Genomic DNA, 13,578 nt, shown 5'->3' with positions numbered 1-13,578 from the left:
ATTACTTGGTGTTTCCTCTGCTCAACCTTGCCAGGCTTCCACCCAAACGCTGCTTACTCTCCTGAGATTATGACTCAAATTGAATCATTGTGTGCTGTACTGTGTGGGCTCATTGGGGCCCCTGACTCTCACTCTCCTGAGACTAAGCCTTGACTGCTCTCCATTGATAACTTGAATGGGTTGTGGCCAACTTCTGAGTTCTTTGCTATCTAACTAGGATGGTTTCTAAAATCTGTCCTCCAGGCCAGATTCTAGAAATCCATCTTAAAACCCAGGTCGATGTAAATACGGAGAAAGCTCTGCTTAATGTTCAGTTCCTTTTACACCACCCATAATCCTCATTTCCTGGATTTAAGCTACTTTTCTGTGTGCTGCGAAAGTAGTCTGCATTTGATGGTGTTTCTATTTTGCAGGTGTGGAGCTAGGCTGGTGCGTTTTGCAAGTGTCCTCTGCCGCCTTTTTGCACAGGTTTTGACTGCATGGAATGTACTCCGTGACTCGCCTATTCCAGGCCAGGAGAAGCCTTACAGGTTAGTGTTTCAGTGATGAGAAATGTTGTGTGCGTTGAGGGGAATTCTTGTGTAATTGTTTTGGCTCTACAACAAATAAAGCGTGTGCATCAGCGTTACTAGTAGCATTTTCCCTGAATTTTAGCTGCCCACTTTTCAGGCCCCTGTCCTGGAGCAGCTGCTTTGAGGGTGACTGGAAGGATTACTGTCGCCTTATGTGGAGGCAGTCGCTACAACACTTCTTCATCCAACCTGTGAAGTGTCCTGCAGCAGTGGTTCTTGCATTACTTTATCAACATAAGTTGCATTTTGCAGCTGCACCTGACCGAAAGAGTCCTCAACTCCTGGACACCTCTCACCAGAACCAATGGTGGTCATCCCTTCTAATTCCGCACCATACCATCCACAAAGTCATCTAGGAAAATCCGAGTCGGGGAGTAAGTGAATGCAGTGTATCTGTGTCCCCTGTCCTCCCTAGGGTAACGTTGGGAAGAAGTCCCTTTGTCTCCTGGTTCCATTCTACTCACCTTTTGGTCGAAATTGGGTCGGGTATCCTGCCCCTGGGTTAGCCATGGGTTTTCCAAACCCATGGTAAGCCATGGGTTTGGAAAAAGGAAAACGCATACCTCCTGGTAAAATTGTTGTAGGACTTTTTAACTTACCAACACCACAAGCCTATAGATAACTTCATACAGAGACTTCATACTAGTGTGAAACGTTGTGGCTGCTATGACTTCTGCGCACAAGGCCCCATTGTTAGACAGAAACCTGTGCAGTTCCCTTAGGGAACACTGCAAAAGATTTAAGACTACAGGTGTTGGCAGTAAACCCACTTGGTAGCAGTCTGCACCACCCAGATTTACCTGGTAGCTGTGGCTGAGCAGTCAGACTTCCCTCAAGAAGAGTTAGGCAGTATGCAAAGTATACACAATAGGTACCCAGATACAATAATACAAACAAACACTGACCAGAGCTTTGGTATCAAAGTATATAATTATTTATTTAAAAACTCACGGTTTGAAACACTCCAGCACTCTTGTTGTAAAATATTCTAAACAGTTACTATTGTAATATATACACCCCTTTTTCCTTATCAGATAAGTCACTGTAAAACACCACTTATTTTCATACAGAGGTGAGCGCTTAACTAGATGGCACTCCAATAGGTTTGTGAGAAAGGGAGGGGAAAAAGACAGAATATGGAAAGGTACACCACTCTAAGATTCAGGAACACTGTTAGCAAGGCAGAAGAGCAAAAGTCACTGGTGAGCCAAAGTCCAAAGGCTGGGCCCACTCTTAGAGAGAGCAGAGCACAAATGCGCCCAAGATCACACAGTTACACTAGGCTTAGAAAGTCTTGCAGAGGGTTCAAAAAGAGTTTAGAGAGGCTTAGGAAAGTTTAGCCAGGGTGTCCCAGGCTAACCCAGGTTCGAAAGCCGGGGGCTAAATCTACCCCGTACAGTCGGTAGCAAGCGAAGCCAGGCGGGACACAGTACCTTAAGTGGGAAGGATCCTCCAGCGGTGGCAATTGTTCCTGGTAGTGGGTGCAAGTTGCGTCGTCGTCCAGGGGAAGAGAAGATCTCGACTTGGAGGAAAGATGAAGGTCGTTGCACTACCAGGGAAGAAACCAGCCGCAGAGTTTTCCGGTTAAAGGTGGTACCTTTGTTTCGCTGTCGTGGTAAAACGGGGTATCCCGGTTGCCGGGGTGCTTGGCACAGGCAAGGCGGCCACGAGGTACGTCGGGAAGGCGAAAAGACGGTGAAACTGGTTATCCCCACCAGTCAAGGGAAGAAGACTCTCTGGCGGGAGATCTCCTCTGCCGTTGGGAAAAGTGGTGAGACGGTCCAGCAGGGCTCCACCGGTGGTGGTGTCGTGGCAGGTCGGCTCAGCTTCTCACTCGTCGGATTCTTGGGTCCTGTGGCGACTTCTGAAGTTCCAGTCCCCAAAGCCCTGCTTTTATGCAGAAAACCCCCATTCACTCAGCCTAGCTGTCACTCAAACATGCTAAGTGGTGAGCCGGCCGGCTCACCACTTGGGCCAATCAGGATGGAGTGCGACTTGAGTTTCCTAGGCAACTCAGTCCAGGGTGCCTAAATTCCCCTCCACCCCTCCTAAGTACCTCAGACAGAGTGGCACCACTTTGGAGGGCTTCTGTGGAGAAGCCCGCCAAAAAGTGGAACAAAGGGCTCGACTTGGGTTGGAGTCACAGAAGAGAACACAAACGCCATTTTAGAAACAAGTTTTGACAAAAAATACCAACTGAAGAATTAATATTAATTAAATAAACCGGCGGTATGTTCGAGGCTACCGCAAATAATTAAATAAAGGTAGTAGCCTAAAACAATGGGAAATCCCATAGGAAAATATTCGCGGTTGAATATAAAAAGTAGTATCCACTGCCACCAGCCAAAACGCGATCAGGGGGGACGGAGACGTGCCCCCTCGACTAACAGACCCCGGGGCAATTGAATTGCCCCAGCCAGTAGTTCCAGAATATGATGGTTTGTACTGGTTCTGTTCATAATTTAAGACTAGTAAAGTCAATGGTGACTTTACATGCCCTGGGAGACAGTAGTCAGTCCCAGGGTATGGAGTCTATACTGGGGGGTCACTATGACACCCCTGTGTCACTGCACTGAGGGTGCCGTGTAACACACATCACAAAAACATATGAAGCCCTATGGAGTAAAAGACCCCATAGCCCATTAAACACATCTTGATTCAAAGAAACACACTCAAATCATGCCCAAGAGTGAGGGTAAAAGAGTCCCACTCTTGGCAGGAGAAAAAAAATAAACCCCAAAAATCCAGCAAAGCTGCTGGGGGGGACTCACTATGTTAGGAAATTCAGCCTAAACTGAGAATTCTCCCGAACACCCATTCATCTTAGGGTTTAGACTTCTTGTCTTGTCATCTGGTTCCTTTGTTTATTGATTCTTAATATGCTCACTGGCTGTTAGGGAGAATTCTCAGACATTTGCTAATTCCCTTCTACCTTACAGACCCCCAGCTCTTTTGCTGGACTTAGACCTAAAAAGTGCATTTCGAGCGTTTTTTCTGTGCCTCCATTGGAACACATGGTGTTCCTGCTTCAACATGGCTGCCAACCTCCTCCTGGCCAAGAAGGCGACCACATGACATCCAGGAGAGCCCCCATTGGCCAACTGCAACTACAGAAGGCCAATCAGGCGCCGTTAGGCAAACGCCGGCCCCCTCAGCCAAAGGATCCTCATCACAAGGAACTTTTCCTGTCTGGAGCCTGTCCGGAGGCACCGGAGGCCTGCGCTAAGGACTCTGCCCATTTTCTGGTAAGCCTGCCCTGACCCTGCAGCTTGCCCACAGCTCCCCAGAACCTAACCTTTCCACCTAATCCCTTCATGCAGTACACCTCATGGGTGTCACTGCTTTTCACTGACTTTGGACAATTTCTTGCTATCACCTGGTCTATTGTTGATATATAATATCTCACTATACTATTTATCGCATTTACCAGTATTGCTTATCCGCTTGTACTGTATCCTCTTGTGCAGCCAACTTCTACCTATTATGCCCTGCCACCATTTAGCCTCTGCCTGCCCCACTTAGAAAATCGAATTTAGGCATTGTATTTTGATGAACTGCTACCTATTATGTCCTGCCTCTGAACTACCTAGCACTAGTCGCACGATCCCCCTGTCATCACACACACACGCGCACGCGCACGCGCACGCACACGCACACCCCCACGAATGCACCTCCCAATCATAGCATAGTTTCACTTTCCTGCGCACTCCCTGCCACACTCCGCTCAGCCATCCTTATAGCCCTCACTATAATGGCCTCTACGCCTCCTCACATATTCCCAGCACACCTCGCCCAGCACTAAATTCACATGCCGCAGCACCAGACTACAACATCACACAGTCTCGGCCGCATAGCCTAGCCACCAGACTCCGCAATCTCAGAAATCGATCACTTCCTAGGTATTTACTCTGCTCACCCACCACAACTAGAAACACCAGATTAGGCACCCACAATGCACCACTGCCCCTCTCCCCCACCACCACAACATGCCTCTACACTACTTCACACTAAGCTCCTCACTACCACACACCACAACAAGCACACTTCACCCCATACTAGTACAAACAAAAACATCAAAGGCACACAACACCAACCTCTTAAATGTGCACTGCTGAACGTACGCTCCCTACCTGCACATGTCCTTGAGATAAATGATCTACTATCCACACTTAATCTGGATTTACTTTGCATCACCGAATCCTGGCTCAATGATGCCTCCTGCCCAGCCATCGCACTAGCCCTACCCACAGTTACACCATCCTTAGGCAAGATAGATGTGATGGAATTGGAGGGGGAGTCGCCCTTATCCACAAAGACTCACTATCCATCAAATTAGCAGACCATAGTACATGGGGTGGTAATGCTGATATCCTATCAGCCAAGCTTACGCTCTCCCCCAATAATCTTACCAACATCAACATCCTATACAGACCTCCCAGACTCCCAGCTGACTTCCAAGAGCACCTCTCCCATCGACTCAGCAACAACATTAAAAAGTCCTCCAAAATCCTTCTATTAGGATACTTAAATTTAGAATACAATGATCCTAAGGATAAATCCGCCGCAACCCTAGCTAAAGAACTCAGACTTAGGTTTCTCCCAAAGAGTCCTCACCCCTACTCACTCCAAAGGCCGCATCCTTGACTTGGTCATGGATCACAACTGTAAATCCAACATTACCTGAAACACCGCCCTTCCTTGGACGGACCACACATGCATCGAATTCCTCATCCCCACCAACCCTAAACCTAAGACTCTCACCCACGCAGCACCTGCCACAATAAGAAGTTCTAAAAAACTCAACGCAGACAACTTGCGTCCCCACCTTAAAAGCCCCTGCCTAGCACCACCTTTCTCTCAGGACCCAAATATACTATCAGCTATCTTCAATGATACTCTCACCAATGCCATAAACTCTATAGTCCCACTTGAAAGCAAGAAGGAAAAAAAAATAATTTCATTGCAACTCTTGGTTCTCGGAAGAACTCCAAACCCTCCGAGCTCAAAAGCGCTGGTTGCTTAAAAACTGGCAAACGGATCCGAGTGATCTAAATAACAAATGGCCCTCCAATATAAAAAGCAATTTTAGCAGCAAAATCCAACTCCTTCAATGATAGGATCTCAAAGGCCAACTCCCAAGCTAAAGAACTATTCGCAATCTTTAATGAATGAGTCACTCCTCCGGCTACCGCTGACGAGATAACTAAAGACAAAGCCTGGTGTACCAGTATTCAGTCGGCCATGCTCAACAAAATAAAACTCCTCCAGAACAAAATCCAAAACCACTGCAAAGCCCTCCCAAACCAAAAAACCAACCGCCCTACACAAGACGAGTGTAATCTCAATCACACTCAGTTCTCCTTCAGAAACGTCACTGAACCTGAGGTCCTTAATCTCATCAAAAACCTCAAACCATCCCTCTGCAAAGCAGACATTTGCCCTCCCAAAATCATCAAGGAATGCGCCAATGACCTAGCACCCCTGATTATTAATGCATCTTTCCAAACAGGAACTGTCCCAACAATCTCAAGGAAGCCTGGGTGTGGCCACTTCTAAAAAAAAAAAAAAAAAAAAAAAAAAAAGGCCACACTTGACCCAGCGCAACCCAACAACTACAGACCGATAACGACCGTCCCGTGCCTCCTGAAAATCCTGGACAAAGCAGCTCACATCCAGATCCAATCATACTTAGAAGCTAACTCCATACTAGGCAAAAGACAATCTGGCTTCCGTGTCGGCCATGGAACAGAATCCGCCTTATTAGACCTAAAAAAATCTAATCTCACAGATCATTGACAAAGGAAAACCTGCCTTGCTCCTCCTCCTCGATCTATCAGCTGCTTTTGACCTGGTAGATCACCAAACACTCACCACCCACCTCACCCATGCAGCCCATTTCTCTAATCAAGCAGCATCCTGGATCACTTCCTTCCTTGAAGGAAGAGCCATGAAGGTCTACTCCGACACAGCTAACGCAGATCCTACCACTATAAACTGCGGTGTCCCCACGGATCTTGTACAGCCCCCACCCTCTATAACCTCTTCACAAAACCCCTCTTTGACCTACTTCACTCCATGGGTGTTGCATATACAAACTATGCAGATGACACTCGAGTACTTTTACCCCTATCTGGACTTTATCACCAAGACGCCACAGCCCTTCACAACATCTATGCCACTATCCAAGCCTGGATGGCAATCAATGGCCTCTGTCTTAACGGGGAGAAGACTGAAATTCTCATCCTGGGCAGACAAACACATTATCGAAACTAAGCCCCCAATACAACAACTTCAACATAGACAACTCAACCATCTCCGTATCATCCTCTGTCAAGACTATAGGTGTTCACATTGATGCAAATCTATCGATGAACAAACAAGTCAGCGCCATAGCCTCTGCATCAGCGTTCAGCACCAAACTCATCAATGCCATTAAACCCTACTTATCCACCCCCAACCACTTGGCCATAGCTAGAGCAACTATAGGAGCCAAACTCAATTATTGCAACACCCTTCTAGCTGGCACCTCCGCCAAAAACATTCACAGTCTGCAAACCACACAACAATGCCCTCAGAGCCGCCATGAGCATCCCTAGAAGAGACCATATATCCCACGCCAGACGTGAAGCACGGTGGCTCCAGGTCAAAGACCATATTACTCTGAAAATCCTCACCATCACTCACAGGTGCATCAACAAAACCGCTCCAGCATACCTATCTGAAGCAATATCAAGGACCACATCCACTCGCCCCACCAGAGCTCAGTACACCAACCAGCTACACATATCAAGCATAAAGAGCCACAGCGGGAGGTCTAGGCTTCTCCTATATTGCACCGAAACGCTGGAACTCACTCCCTGCCACCCTTAGAGCTGAAACTTCCATCTCGGTCTTCCGCAACAACCTCGAGGCCACTCTCCTCAACTAGCAAGTGGAGGACTGCCTCCTCCACTTCTGCCATGTATATTGTAATATAACACAAATGTAATTTAACTATATTGTAACCCGTATATATACTGCTAATGACTATGTAACTATATTGCAACCTATATATATATATCGCTAATGACCATGTGACTAAGTAACTAAGCTTTGTACTGTAACAAGTGCCGCGATGTCCTCGGGTTGTTGTGCGCTATATAAATACAAATAAAACAAAACAAACAAAACAAACTTTACATTTTTATACTGGAGAGAGTAAGACCTTTTTCTCACTCATGTAGTTTTCTTTGATTTGAACTGTTGCTTTTGGTTTTGGAGTCCGACAAACTACATAGGCATCGTCTGTGTACATTGTGACACACAGCACCTTCAGTGTAGTGGCACAAGGAAGTCTTTTAGATTTCCCAAAGGTTTAAATACCTCCTTTTGGTTAAACTACGGTTTCCAAGAGCAGTGAAGTGAAATTGACCTTAATTACTATTGTAACTTTCTAGACCCAGCACACACTATCTTACAATAGGGTGCTGGAGGGGTTACTTAGTATCCCCTTTGTCTAGTTTCTCATGTTACCCTTTCTACAATAAATGCCACATGGCTGGTGGCAGTGGTTTACTTTTTACTACCATTGAGTGTTTCTACCGCAGGCTGCATTTGCAGCTGCAGTGAAGCACCGATGGGTGCCCATTGTGTCAAAATTGCTGAAGTCTTCTTTTTTTGCCACTTCTTGTTTGAAAGGTCCTTCTTGAGATTTATGCTGCATGCCAAACCAGGTTTGGTCTCTTTGTTCATTTTCTCTTTGGCTGGATTCACTGGTGAAGCCCGCCTCTGGCTCTAGCGTGTCTGGCAGGGCAGGAAGCAAGGGAGGATCCCCTAACTCCCTGTGCTTAATCTCCTTAGTTACAGAAATGCACCCAAAGGCGATTGGCTGGCTGGCTGTCCTTGTAGGACAGCCATCCTTCTGTGTGAGTGACCGCTAGGTTGCGAATTAATGGGAGAGACTTGCATAAAAGGCGAGGTCTTTTGCAAGGAAGGCAGTCTGCTACTGGACGATGGAATCCGAAGGAGAACTTGGAAGAGAATCTTGCTGCAACACCTGGACCGCTGGTTTGCCCGGTGAAGCCCTACTGTAGTGCTGGAGCTCCAAATTTGCCTCGACTAGAGAAACCCTGCAAAGGATGACTTCTCCCCCAGGGTTGGTGGGACCAGTCGACCCTAAGACAAACTCATCTGGAAATCCTCTCGTTGCTGGCTGTACTTCAATTTGCTGCTGCAGGTACCGAGTGCTAGGGAGAGGAACAGCAGAATCAAGTGCATCATTTTTAAGTCGGACCCGAGCTCCAGGAAGATCCTCCGGACTACCATGAAGCAGGACTAACCAAGCCTGAGCCCCCTCAACAGTGCTGGACCCCAGAAGCAAGGATGGTCCACCAAGTGTCCGAGAACAGCGGTGGTGCTATTCGCAAGAAGCTGAAACCCTGAAGTGCTGCTGATCTGAAGTTTGCCCATTGCTGCCGCCGACCTTCGAATCGTAGTGCAGAGTACCTCGACGTCCTTCCTCTTGTCCCCACGACTGAGGCCCAAGAACACCAGGATCTGCCATACTACAACAAGAACAGAAGCCCGCTGTAACCAGTTTCTTCAGACCTAAGATACTGTAAACTAAGGGATACTTACCTCTTGTTGTGTAGCTTGCTATCTCTCAGTTGAGACTTGCTTTTGCTGCATTTTGCAGAGTTGCTTGCAGCTTTGCCCATCACAAGCCTCCCAGCCTGTGGTCCAACAGTGATTTCATTTTCAACAAAAACTCTCTATAACATTGTGCAATACTTTTTACTTGGCTTCAAGAAGTGCCTCATCTTCCCTAGACTTTGCTCAATTGACATTGGCTGTCCTGGCTCCCTGAAGACTCTTCCAACCTCCTGACTGTGTTTTGATCTGTCCCTCCAAAAAACCATACACTCTTTACTTGTATAGCTGGGAAAGGGTAAATCTACATTGCAGAGTTCAAAAGTGCTTACCTGTTTGAGAAACTTGTTAACCATTGTTTCTTCCCCTAACCTTTTCCCTTTTGACACCAAACTCAGTATTGCTCTAAATGTACCATTGATATATCAATGTCCACAGTGTCCTAGTTATTGAAGTCACCTGAGGGTGTAGGAACTGTCTGTGTGCCATCCCAAAAGGGTATCTACTGATTTATTGAGAGTGTATTTTTGAAGTATATTTAAGTGTTGCTTATTTTCTCCCTTCTAAAGAAGGCTTATTCAAACTAACTGTTAAATAATTATTTAATGAAGAAACCTTGAGTATACGTCTTATTTGGATACTTGTCACTGTGAAACTTCATGTTGCAACCCTAGAGCTTACATTGACCCCTCTTGAGATGAGCCTGGCTGCTCAGTCACTCTACCAACTTGTGTGGTACATGCTTATACCAATGGTTGGGTTAATTATTGCCAAGAGGACAATGCTGGTGAAATCTCCAACAGGGTACCGCATACAATCTTGCCTAAGACCGGCATTGCTGATTTCCGGTATATTTGAATGTATGGCGACTATATATTTGTATCATAGTGTTGTGCGATACTACCTTAGATTCATTTTCCAGTTTGCTCAGAAGGCCTAAAATAAATACGTTTTCTATAAACTGTCTACATTTAATAATTGTCTGCCATATTGTGTGCACTCATAGAGGGCTCCTGACCTCGCTCACATCCTGAGACCAAGCCTTGACTGCCCTCCATTTCTACCTTGATTAGGTTTTGGCTAACCTCTGAAATCCTCTGTTCTCCATGATTAGGGTGGCCTCCTAAATCTGTCCACCAGGTCAGAATCTAGAAATCCATCTTAACACACATGTATACCACCTTTTAGCAAAGCTTTTAGTTTTTGCTGCTTTCCCTCGATTGACATCAAAGGTGCCCCCCCACCCCCCCCAACCCATGATTCCCTTCCAACCCCCTCAGACTTTTGTAATTATGTTTTTACTGCCCTGACATTTTGGAGGTAAGGAAAATCTGTTTGATTGACTTTCCTTGCTCATTTCTCTTTTGGGGAAGGGGGCGGACTGGTCTGTTCTTAAGGCTACCAGTGTGGGTGAGAGTTGTAGGGGTGGGCCAAGTCCCTCTTTGCAAGATTCCTTGTTTTATGCAGCACACATCACCTTAAAATGAAGTGCTGCAGGGGTACTATATTTTGTTATTTACACATTCTTCGTTACCTTTCCCAAGACCAGCTTATTGTAATTGCTCGAGCCATAATATGTTCAACATTGGAGTACTGTAATTCACTTCATTCTGGTCTACCAATATTTATATGTTGTAAAGTACACATTTTGCAAAATAACACTCGGAGAACTGTGCCGAATCTTCCTTTTCAGTCTCCGATCAGCCCTGCACTAAGACAATTGTACTGGCTGTCTGTTCCAGCTAGGATTTCATTTAAAACACTCTCCTTGATCCAAAGATGCATTTAGGGTTAGGCCCCAATTTATCTTTTAGATTGATTACTTCTTGTATCCTTAGTTCGACCATGCCAGGCTTCCACCCCAACGCTGCTTACTCTCCTGAGATTTGGACTCCTCAGCAGGTGGAGATCTAATCTCACTAAATTCAGAAGACCTCTTAAAACCTTTTGTTACATTTCAACACATGCTTTTTTTGTTTACCAGTTTTCTTTTGACTTTGGATTTGACCACTTTATAAATAATCACAAACAGTAACATTTATTTTACTTGTGTTCTGTCCAAGACTGGTTGCTGACGGTGGATATTTTCCTCCCACATTTTGTTGTTTCCTGTTACTCTAGCATTTTACTACTTGCCATTGTGAGTACTATGTTCTCAAAAGGGTGATGCCACATGTTGTATGCCCTGTCCGTGGGCCAACTCCTTTTGGGCTTCTTCCTTTGGGCTTTGGACTCTGGTCCGGAAATGCTATACAAGATACGCCCCTTCCCAGGCCAAACCTCTAGTGTCCCGGGCATAATGGCTGTGTGAGTGTGATGCTGGAAATACTGTTTGGAGGGACTGGGCCTCCTAGTCCTTGTTCCTTGTCCTACCACTTCTGTTTGTTTTCTGTTTTCTGCCTCTGAGGTCCAGGCTGGACCTCTGGCACTGCAGCTCTTCATTCTTCCTTTGAGTGAATACCCCCCACCCCCCGCCCAGTCGGGATACCCTTATGGTACCCATGGGTGGGGGGTACAGCTTTGTACCCCTTGTGTGTTTTGGGCACCTGCGTGGTGTCCAAAGAGAAGGGTATGGGCTAGTGGCAGATACATGCTGACTTGACGGTTGCTCTGAGTGTTGAGCATTTTTCGGATACCTAGGCCCTGCCATATAAATCACTGGATTCCTGGACAAAGGCAAGATGGCCATTGTAACCTCTTGGTTTCTATTGCCTTTACACCTTGTTTCTCAAAGTCCTCGGAAGCCCTGACTCTGTCCCTTTCTCCCTGGCTGGCTGTTGGGTGGAAAGACCATATATGGCTCTGGGGTTGCCTCCTGTTAGACTGGCTGGTTCCTTCCAAGCAGCTGTGTTGTGGGTACACCCTTGGCTTGGGACCTGTATGAATGGAGCCTGAAGTAAACTAATTCAGTGTTGTGGGTGTCTGATTTTGGTTGCGTGACACAATGCATGGGCAAGCCCTGACTGAAACTGGAGTGAATGCAGTGTAGTGTTCTGAAAGGCTGGGTGCTTACTCCTATCTAGATTCTTGTTATGAGTGTCTGGTTTGGGTGCATGGCCTGAATGAATGTGATCCTAATTGGCTACCTGCTTGAATACACTATATTGTGATTGGCTGACTGAGCCTGGGTCAGCCTGAGTGAATGGGGTACGAATGTGTTTAACTATGGACCTCTCACTGACCAATTTGTTCTGAAGCTTAAATCCTGGATCCAGTCGGAGGAAGAAGTCTTCAGCTGCATTTCTTCAAGGATCCAAAGACTGCTGAAGTGACCCAACGAGTCGAAGGAGGACCTGGATAGGCGATCTTTTCCCGAGCTGCAAGGGACTATCGTGCACCTGCTACTGTCAGAAGTACCCTGGAAGCCAGTCCTTTCTGCCTCCCAGCCGGAGAAAGGGTCTTCTTGAGTACAAAAGAGTGATTGGACATCGCGATCCAAAGAAGTCCAGTTGTGTCGCCCACGGTCCGGAAGAGTGTTTGTGCCGCTGGAAGCCAGAGTAACGGAAGCCAAAGACCGAGTAGAATACTAGGTCACACAGTCGCTCTCAGTGGGGCCCAACAAGGGCAAATAGTTATTAAGAGGTGAAAAAATGTTTTCATCCGGTATCAAAGGTAATAATATGGTTCAAAGAAGTCTGTTTTATATCAGAAGTAGTAGTTTATGCAAATCAATTCAAAATGACTATCACTAATGCCTTCTTAGTGAGGAAGGAAGCGGTTGCCACAACCCATATGCATAATACAGACTTAAAGCGCCAATGCATTTCGGAAAACATTTCCTTCTTCAGGGCAAGTCTAATGAGTTCAAAGTAAAAAACATGAACATAATGCAACTATGTCCACACGGTAAGTAAATCACACAAATAAGCATACATATAAAAAATGTAAAAACAAAATATGAACCTACCAATCAGTGGTGATTCCAAGGAAGGATGGAAAAAATAAGAAACATAAAATAACATGAGTGCTTTGAAATGAAATGGGTTGACAAAAACTGACCAAAAGGTAAAAAAGTGGTTTACCTTAGTGGTGTGGCACAGAGGGAAACAAAAGTTTGCCACATATCACCCTGAAGAGGGGTTACCCTGGCTGCTTGACAGCGGGAGCTGCGAAAGTTCCACCTAATCAACGAATGTTTGAAGGGATATCCCTGACATGACATCTGATCACTTTTTCCCCGCTTAAGAAGATCCCAGTTCGCTGTGTGCAGAGGGAGGGATGCCGATGGGTTTCTTGCCACCAGAAAACGAGGAAGACTTCCTGACGGTCCATCCCTGTTAAGCATCCGTAGTCCAGTCCTGCAGTTGAGTCCAGGTCGCCTGAAGCCATCCAGAGGTCCATACTGCGGCTACCTAAAAACCAAAAATCGGTAAACCCT

The 13,578-nt window shown here is 46.1% G+C and overlaps 1 protein-coding gene across 1 annotated transcript in view; it reads left to right on the top strand.

The window, feature by feature from the left end:
* Nucleotides 1–13,578, top strand: part of PELP1 (proline, glutamate and leucine rich protein 1) — a 1,000,849-nt gene that overhangs the window by 508,702 nt on the left and 478,569 nt on the right. The window contains exon 11 of the mRNA XM_069646587.1: nt 414–530. Within this exon, the coding sequence (XP_069502688.1) occupies nt 414–530 (117 nt within the window). The remainder of the gene's footprint in view (nt 1–413; nt 531–13,578) is intronic.

Source organism: Ambystoma mexicanum, chromosome 1p (genome assembly GCF_040938575.1).
Source record: "Ambystoma mexicanum isolate Mex_15411 chromosome 1p, UKY_AmexF1_1, whole genome shotgun sequence".
In the NCBI taxonomy this organism is placed as follows: domain Eukaryota; kingdom Metazoa; phylum Chordata; class Amphibia; order Caudata; family Ambystomatidae; genus Ambystoma; species Ambystoma mexicanum.
Note: the sequence above shows the minus strand (reverse complement) of the source record. Positions and strands in the feature narration are given on the sequence as shown.